Source organism: Lampris incognitus, chromosome 7, assembly GCF_029633865.1.
Source record: "Lampris incognitus isolate fLamInc1 chromosome 7, fLamInc1.hap2, whole genome shotgun sequence".
Classification (NCBI taxonomy): Eukaryota; Metazoa; Chordata; class Actinopteri; order Lampriformes; family Lampridae; genus Lampris; species Lampris incognitus.
Window position 1 is genome coordinate 61,426,875 of NC_079217.1, and position 10,021 is coordinate 61,436,895.

At 48.5% G+C, this 10,021-nt stretch overlaps 1 protein-coding gene across 1 annotated transcript in view; it reads right to left on the reverse strand.

Annotated features, from left to right (window-relative positions):
• The window catches only part of blvrb (biliverdin reductase B), a 10,358-nt gene extending 7,107 nt beyond the window's left edge, over positions 1-3,251 (reverse strand). Inside the window, exon 1 of the mRNA XM_056282910.1 lies at positions 3,236-3,251. Within this exon, the coding sequence (XP_056138885.1) occupies positions 3,236-3,251 (16 nt within the window). The remainder of the gene's footprint in view (positions 1-3,235) is intronic.
• Between the last annotated feature and the right edge of the window lie 6,770 nt (positions 3,252-10,021).

Sequence of the window (10,021 nt, forward strand, 5' to 3'; positions counted from 1 at the left end):
CTCTCCTCACTCTCTCTCTCTCTCTCCTCTCTCTCAATCATCTCTTCTCCAGCTCTCTCTCCGCTCTCTCTCTCTCTCTCTCTCTCTCTCTCTCTCTCTCATACGCGCTCTCGCTCTCTCTCTCTCTCTCGCTCGCTCGCCTCGCTCCTCTCTCTCTCTCTCTCCCTCTCTCTCTCACTTTGTCTTTGTTTGTATTTTCAAATCAAAGGAAGAGAGAGAGACGAGTCCAGCATGGCTTCTGCTTGACAGTGATTGGTGCTATTCTTGGATGAATAGCAGCAAGAACATTGTTAAAGACATAAAAAGAAAAGAATAAAACAGTAACACAACATGATGCCTCTTTGACAACCATGACAACAGAAGGGGGTTTTGTTTTTATAAACTTTGGAGCTGGATTGCTCTGCACTGGGAAAAGCTATGGTTTTATTGCATCACTTTTCCTCAGGCATCTGTTTTTTTAATCTCCCCCCTTTTTCACCCAAATTGTACTTGGCCAACTACCCCACTCTTCCGAGCTGTCCCGGTCGCTGCTCACCCCCTCCGCCGATCCGGGAAGGGCTGCAGACTACCACATGCCCCCTCCGATACACGCGGAGACACCAGCCGTTTCTTTTCACCTGACAGTGAGGAGTTTTGCCAGGGGGACGTAGCACGTGGGAGGATCACGCTATTCCCCCCAGCCCCCCAACCCCAAAACAGGCGCCCCGACCGACCAGAGGAGGCGCTAGTGCAGCGACCAGGACACAGATCCACATCCGGCTTCCCACCCGCAGACACGGCCAATTGTGTCTGTGGGGGCGCGTGACCAAGCCGGAGGCAACACGGGGATTCGGACCGGACTGTTGGTAAACATTTAAACGGAGTCAAGGGGCCAAATACGACAACTTCAGACTTGCCCTCGTTCAGCTTTAGGAAGTACTGTGCCATCCAGCACTTTCCTCAAATCCTCAAGGCAATTCAAGAGGCTGACTAGATTGGGTTGTCATTTGGTTTCATGGGGAGATAAAACTGAGTGTCATCAGCATAACAGTGGAAGGAAATGCAGTATTGTTGAATGATTTAACCAAGGCGAGGCATGTATATAGAGAAAAGAATGGGACCTGAGCTAGAACCTTGTGGGACCCCACAGGACAGACAAGCTGGGGGAGAGGAAAATTTGCCTATATTTATGGAGAAGGTTCTATTTTTGAGGTAGGATGTGAACCATTTCAAGGCAGAGCAATCAACACCTACCCCATACTGGAGACGGTCTATTAAAATGTCATGATCCACAGTATCGAACATTGCACTGAGGTCAGGAAGAATTAGAATGGCACAGTCACTGGAGTCGACAGAGAGGATCAGGTCACTGTACACTTTCAGCAAGGCAGACTTTGTGCTATGATAAGCCCTAAAACCTAACTGAAATTGTTCCAAGATATTTTTTTTGGTGTAAGTAGGGCAGCAGTTGACTGAGAATAACCTTTTTGAGAACCTTTTGACAGAAATGGAAGTTTCGAAATGGGTCTGTAGTTATGAAGTAAGGTAGGGTCTAAGTTGGGTTTCCTCTGGAGGAGCTGGACCACTGTATGCTTGAGACAGGTTGGAATGGTAACAGTGGCCAGGAGCTGTTGATAATGAAGAGGATGCTGGGACCGGCTGTCAACAACATCCTTCAGGAGGGCAGTAGAGATAATGTCAAGGTGGTAGGTTGTAGGTTTCATGATGGACATAATCTTTGTAAGGGATGGTTGCAAGATAAGTTGGAAGCAGTCCAATTTAGAAGAACTGACGAGTGAGACAGCTATGTCACGGGTGGTGGTGGTGGGGGGGTATGTTATTCTAATATCCTCAACTTTCCTAATGAACATTTTTAAGAATTCTTCACACTTAGCAGGGGACACATCTAATATGGTACTGGGGGCGGGGCAGCTGACAGAATTTATGGCACTGAATAAAACCTTGGGATTATGTGAGTTGTTGGAAATTAGGTCAGAAAAGTAGAGGGAAGGTGGAGTCAAGTCAATTTTATTTGTATAGCCCATTATCAAGAATTACAACTTTGCCCCAGTGGGCTTTACAGCAATGCAACCTCATGCCCTTAGACCCTCGCATCGGATAAGGAACAACTCCCTAAAAAAAATCCCTTTAACAGGGAGGAACAAAAATAGGAAGAAACCTCAGGGAGAGCAACAGAGGAGGGATCTCTCTCCCAAGATGGACAGACGTGCAATGGATGTTGTGTTTACACAATTTAAACAATACAACATTGAAAGAGGATAAGAGAATTATAATGGACTTATAAGCTATATGAAGAGGAGGATGTTCCAAGCAGTGTCCAGATGCCATCAGAACAGCCTAGGACCTGAGCCATGCGACCACCATCACCACGTAGACCTGAAAGGAGGACAGACTACACACGCACATAGGGGAGACTCACATCACACCATTCACATACATGGGGCAAGAGACAAGAAAAAACATAAGTCATACATAGGAGTGAGAGAAGGATATAACATTGAAACTGGATAACAAAATTACATGGATTTATAAGATATATAAAAAGAAAATGTGATGAAGGGGATGCCAAGCAGTGTCCAGGTGGTGACCACCATCACCATGGAGACCTGGGAGGAGGACACACTGCACGTGCACACAGGGAGACTCACATACACAGAAGAAGAGAAAGGAGAAGAGGAGTAAGAGGAGTGGAGGAGTAAAACTAAAACAGAGAGTGGGTTTGGGGGCGGGCGTGGTGCTTTTATTGTGCCGGGGTATGGTGATTTATAGCGGCTAGCAAAGGAGACCGCGTGGCTGTGGAGGGAAAGAAATTGATACTCTAGAGTGGTCTGGAGGAAAAGGCATAAAAACCACACACACACAAACACACACACACACACACACACACTTGCAATCATGCTGTATTATGCAAAAGCTCGTGCAAATATATTACACTGAACGTTGCAATGCTACAATATAACAAACGCAATATGACGGCATTCCCTAGAATATGCAAGTACACATAAATACAAATGCTTTAATATGGGCTAACACACACACACACATGCATGCACAAGGAGACACAATCATGTGCATGCACTGTTGTGGAAATTATTTAATTCCACTCTGACACTAACTAAGAAGTGAGACAAAAATCTCTTACAGTGTTGTCACTCTTTAATATGCTCCTTAACAGATACACAAAGCATCGATACTTAAGTGCGTGCCCTGGCCTCAGAGCGCACTCCCTTCATACCTTGCAGCACAACCATGGCTATTGTCACGACCACAATGGTATGTAACCAGGGTTTCTCCCTAATCCTGTTTGGAGGGAGTCGCTTATCTTTATTGGTGGACTATCATCCTAATGGATAACAGAACTTGCTCAAAGAGTTCATAGGTCAGATCTCCTCTTGTCCTTATCTTCCAGGTCGTACTTCTCCAGGGCCGGTATTTCAGACCTTGTTCCACTCAAATTAGCCTCCCATACATCCTTCTGCTATCAGCTAACAGTTAAAAATAGGCCTTTATTATTTGATAGGCTGTATTCCGAGCATGTTGTTAACAGCAGGATGCCGTTGGAGTTTGTGTTTCCAACTCCTTCCTTGCCAATTAGGCCTCTCCATAAGTTGTACTTTCATCCCACTCTGGCGTTGAAATCTCCAAGCAGGATTGGTGTTCTGGCCCTGCTAGTTCTGAGTTTAATTGTCGATCCAGAGACTTTTATTTTGATACCGTCTGGCGCTCGAGTAACAGACAGGAACCTGTGAATAAGAGATCAGTTCGTTGGTTGTGCTCCTCCTTCTCGGTAGCTTTTGAAGGCATTCTCTGTGAGTAAAAGAAAAGTAAAAACATGAATGAATGTTGATGTAAGTTAAAGTACATTTACCTGTGTACTGGATGAAGCTGTATTAGACAGTGTGTTCCTGTTGATTCCGTACGTAACAGTTTACCTCGTAGTTCATACTTACCATATATGCTACCGCTAGCCTAGCTACATGCCTAGCTAATAACTCCATTGCCTAGCTACATGCTGCATTTGTTCTGTAACGTATTCGTGAGATTCATATTCCCTTGTACTTACTGGTACATGTATTTGTATTGCAGTTTCACACCATTTGCATAATGAATCAGAATCATATAGCTCTCAACTTCACCCCCGGTGTACGAGATACGTTATGTGGAGGTGTTTATCTTGCTGGATGATGAAACAAGGCATTATTTGAGGCCAGTACAGTGAAAAGAGAGACTGCTGATGACCAGTCTGCATTGTCACTCACGGTGCCCAGACCAATACGACAACTGCAACATCACAAGGAAGGGTTGAGGTACAACACATCCGCATCAAACATGGATAGGACAAGTGTAGCAGCCTGATCTTCAATTTCAAGCAAATCTTCAAGTAAATCCTCAGGTAAATCTTCTACCACATCAAGCGTTGCTCTGGCAGCCGCCGCAGCGCGTGCTAAAGCAGAAGCTGCCCAGGCTAGAGCTGCTTTTTCAGAGAGAGATACAGAAAAAGCCCATCTAGAGGCAACACTCGATGCTCTAGAAAGAGAGAGAGAGGCAGAGGCTGCTATGGCCGAAGCGGCAGTAATGGAAGCTGTGGCCGCAGACTTTGAGGCTATAGATGAGCACAGACCATTGCTACAACCTGTGCAAAGTGCACAACAGCGCACTGAAGAGTTCGTGAACAGGCACAGCCATCTCAGTGGCAGCAGACACTCACTCAAAGAGACCAGCTCAAGAGATGAGAAAACACCACACAATGTTAGCCCCTATGTATCAGGATGTGGAGGACAGGAAGATAAATTCCCAGCCCCAGACTGCCATCAGCCAAATAGCCAACCTGCAGATAGCAACGTGCATGCCAACAATAGGTTTGCAGAACAGAGTCGCCTCCAACCCTGAACAGCCAGCCGCATTATGCTAGGGGCCTCCCTGCCTACACACCCCAGTCTAATGGCCACAACCCCTATATGCCCAGAGCGCCACACCACTCTAATGACACAGTCACATCTGACCTGGCACAATATCTTGCACGGAGCCAGCTAATTTCATGGACTTGTTAATCAAGTGGCTAGGAGCAGAGTCTGCTGAACACGCATGGCGCATTAAGTCAGTAAACGTAAGGAATCCATCTGCGGGATTATGTCTCATCTGGGAGAGGTTAGAGGAGATGTACGGGTTGCCAGAGGTCATAGAGGGCGCTCTTTTCACAAAGCTTGAAAAATTCCCCAAAATAGCACCTAAAGAACACCACAAGCTTAGAGAGCTGTCTGACTTGCTATCTGAGATTGAGTTTGCAAAACAAGAAGGATACGTACCAGGTCTCTCTTATCTTGACACAGCAAGGGGTGTTAACCCGATAGTGGAGAAACTGCCATATGGGCTCCAAGACAAGTGGTTGATGGAAGGCTCGCGGTATAAACAAGAACATAGAGTAGCCTTCCCACCGTTTCACTTCTTTTCACAGTTTGTGCGCAAGTAAGCAAAGGCACGTAATGACCCAAGCTTTAATCTACTCTACCCGTCTAGTACTGCAAACGAAAACAGGTTTACTGAGAGTCCCAGCAATGGCCGCAGAACAGTCTCTGTGCATAAAACAGATGTGTCCTCGTCCTCCAACTCCATGCCCTCTGCTGAAGGCCTAGACAAGCAATGCCCAGCACATCACAAACCACACCCCCTACAAAAGTGCCGAGGTTTCAGAGAAAAGCCTACTGAGGAAAGGAAAAGAATGTTAAAGGAGCACAATATCTGCTTTAAATGCTGCGCATCAAATAAACATGTAGCTCGATGCTGTGAGACAACAACCAAATGTTTTAAGTGTAACTGACAGGCATCCAACCGCCGTGCACCCAGGCCCAGCTCCATGGGCCTCCAAACCCTCTCCTCCCCCTACAGAGCATGGTGGGGAGAAAGAAGAAGCCCTGGGAACTACAGTCTCCCCCATGTCGCCAGCAAGGAAAACTACATTCAAGAAGCTAGCCTGTGGTCTCTGACGACGCTGTCAAGTGCGTGTCGGTTGCTGGTGGAGGTGGAAGGTGAACTGGTGCCTGCCTTGGTAGTCATAGGATCCACTGTCACCCTGGTGTGCCCTGAGCTGGTGACAGATCTACAGACCCCAGCCCCCGCCACCCAGCCACTCATCACTGTCACTGGGGACTGGGCCCCGATGCTGGGCCAATGCATGATGAACATTCAGTCGTTTGATCGGGACTTGGTGGCCTGGGTGGCTGACATCCCAGAGCCATGCCTATTGGGGCTGGACTTCCTGTGGAGAGCGGGGTGCATGTTGGACATGTTACACGACACGGTGACCTTGAAGGATGGGTCTATCTAACCACTGCAACCGACGTCACAGTCTCCGACAAGCCTAGCTATAGGAGGGCGACGCCCTGAGCTGGCATTGCCCACCCGCACAGCGCCACCGAACCACACCGGAGGGCAATGTCCTGAGCTGGGTCGCCCCCCCCCCCGCACAGCGCCACTGGGCCTCACCAGAGGGCGAAACACTGAGCCCGTGTCGCCCCCCCCCCAGCCGAAGCTGCAGTGACCTCATGGCATGTCACTGAGCCCTGTCAGAAGACAACACAGGAGGTGACCCGCCCCGAACCTGGAGGAGCCGAACACGCAGCGTCAGGTAATGGGTGGGGAACCTCAAGGACCCTCGGGGAAGATCCCCGGCCCACGACGTCTTGCTACCCAGCCTCCCAGCTCTGCCTAGGGTTGTCGTATGCAGCAGCAGTTCACGCGGTCCACCCACCCTCTTCGCCCTCAATGGAGGACATGGTCAGGTCAGTGTGGGTCCAAAACCAGGACGGGCTGACGACAGAGCAACAACAGCGGCTGTGGGAGGTGCTGTCCAGACACTTTGCCGCCTTCGCCACTTCCCCTGTCGATATGGGACGCTCTCACCTGGTGCAGCACGACATCGACACTGGGACGGCCCACCCCATCCACCAACGCCCTCGCCGCCTGCCAACCACGTGACAGGCAGCCGCTGAGAGGTGTTTGGAGGAGATGCAGATGGCGGAAGGAGTACCTCAGCACTCTGCAGTCACGCCAGAAGTGGCAGCACAGGAGAACTGATATCAAAGACGGAGATGTGGTTCTTCTTAAAGAGAAGCAAGCCGGAAGGAACGAATGGCCAATGGGGGTCATTGTAAAGACTATTCCAAGCCAAGATGGACTCATAAGAAGGGCTGATAAAAGTTGTTCAGCAAGGAACAACAAAGATCTATTACAGACCCATCTCAGAACTTGTGTTCCTTCTGTCCCCAGATTGAAGTTCATACTAGCAGTTAGTGATGGTATCTTAAAGATACCAGGCGGGGAGTGTTCTGGCCCTGCCAGTTCTGTTCTGAGTTTAATTGTCTATCCAGAGACTTTTATTTTGATACTGTCTGACGCTTGAGTAACAGACAGGAACCTGTGAATAAGAGAATGGTTCATTAGTTATGATCCTCCTTCTCGGTAGCTTTTGAAGGCATTCTCTGTGAGTAAAAGTAAAGTAAAAACATGAATGAATGTTGATCTAAGTCAAAGTACATTTACCTGTGAAATGAATGAAGTTATATTAGACAGTGCGTTTCTGTTGATTCCGTACGTAACGGTTTACCTCGTAGTATGCTACCGCTAGCCTAGCTACATGCCTAGCTAATAACTCTGTTGCCTAGCTACATGCTACATTTGTTCTGTAAGGTATGTGTGAGATTCATATTCCCTTGTACTTACTGGTACATGTATTTGTGTTTCAGTTTCACACCATTTGCATAAGAAAGCTCTCAGTTTCACCCCCGGTGTATGAGATACGTTATGTGGAGGTGTTTATCTTGCTGGATAATGGAATAAGGCCGTCTGTGAGGCCAGTACAATTAGCTTATCATCCTTGGGACTCTGGTGAGAACATTGTCCAGGTCGGAGTAGAAGGCCTCCTTTACTTCATCTCGTGAGTCCAGTGTATATGCACTGATGACAGTGGCGCTTTGGTTATTCAGAAGCGCCCGTCGTATTGTCATCGGGCGTTCATTAATGCCCAGAGGGAGCTCAGCAAGGTGGCAAATGAGGCTTTTTTTGATGGCAAAGCCCACACCGTGGACCCTCGGCTCATCAGCTGCTTTTCCTTTCCAGAAGAAAGTGTAAGCACCCTTCTCCTCTGGTCAGCCATTCGGGTTTCACAGAGTGGGGTAATATCAATCCGGAATCTTCTTAGCTCTCGGTGATGATGGCAGTATGCCGTTCAAGCCGATTGCTGGATTGATTGTCCATGAGGGTTTACATGTGCCAGGCTCCAAAATATATGACTTTCTGTTTCTGACCGCATGCTGGTGATCCATCTGGATGTGTTGGTCCAAACGAGGTATGAGGCAGACTATGTTTAGGGCACATTTTCTTGCCCCCTCCCCAACTTGGGTGAGCAGAGTGGATCCTAAATAGGGCTGGGTGCAGCAGCCAGGAAGCCCCTCTGCCTCAGTCCCAGGGCTTAACGACTGATCATCAAACCTACTGCTTGTGTGCCAGGTTGTGGCTAGGGGCTGCCAGACTTCACTGTCCAGCCCCCATCACCTCTTCCTGATCGCCACAGGGCTTTGACCCTGGACGTTTATGGGTTGATCCTTGTGAGAGGACGTCTGCGCTTGACAGCTTTTTACGTGGAGAGGCTGATGCGCCTGCAGCCACCACACGGTAAAGAAATAAAATGGACTTGACGGTCCTTGGCAGGGGGTGACCAGAGTCCAATAACATGGAGAACAAAGACGATTGGGGACCTGCCTCTGTTGCAGCCTTCATCCGCCTTTACTGCCTTTGTGACCTGAAGACATCTTCCACCAGTTCCACCGTTGAGGTCTTTGTTGGATCGCGCTTCGTCTGGAACCTCCCCTTGACCAATCCGCCTTGGGTGACCCTACCAGGAGCCAAGCTCCGGATGGCATAGCTCTTGGGATCATTGGTACACGCAAGCTTCTCCACCACGGCAAGGTGGCGATCCAGGAGAACACACACACACACACACACACACACACGAGTTACAAGATGGTTGTCCTGCAGTCACAGTGTGCATTAGAAAACTGTCACCAAGACAGACGGGTAAGAGTTGGGCGTATGAAACGACTGAGGAGGGACAATGGATAGGGAAAGAGTGATGAGAAGTTGAGCTGTATACAAGCACACTCAAGCTGCCCTGGAGGGGGCAACAAAGATAGCTGCCCAGGATATAGAACGTCTGTTTATAGAGTACTCCAGCCTTAAAAACAAATGCCGTCCATCTGACGTTCAAGATGAAGGTGAATAGAAACCAAAAGAATAGTAAGGGATTAAAAAAAAATGAAGATGGCCTGAATCGTGCCACAGTGCAGGGATACAGCATGCTGACAAAGAGATGCTCCCTGGCAGGATTAAAGTAGACAAAGGTTATAATTCAGATGATTCAGTTATTTCTTACTGTACCAAACACAAGAGGCTAAAAACGGAAACTCCTTAAAATGTAGAATAAATGGTGACTGGACTGCATTTATACAGCGGTCTTCTAGTCTTCTAGCGCCTTACAGAGCACATCTCACATCCACCCATTCACACACACACTGGTGGTGGAGGCTGCCATGCAAGGCGCCAACCCGCTCACCAGGAGCAGTTAGGGCTTCAGTGTCTTGTTCAAGGACACTCGGACACGCTCTCTGCAGGAGCCGGGGATCGAATCAGCGACCTTCGGATTACTAGACGACCCGTTCTACCACCTGAGCCATGCCGCCTCGTTTATTTCATGATTGTACATAGTGAATGACTATTAGCCTCCATAGCCTCGCAGGGTTGAACCCGGGTTTCTTGCTCACGGCTAAGAGAGATTTTCCTCGGGCCGTGTTCCCTCTGAGCTTCTAGAGGAACATAATGAGGATATGGGGCTCCGCACTCCGGCTCCATTAACAAGAGAACAGTGTGCGTGTGTGCGTGTGTGTGCGTGCGTGTGTGCGTGTGTGTGTGTGTGTGTGAGATGAGTCAGATACGGTATTGGCCCTTTTTCCTGGACTCAAGTGATTCC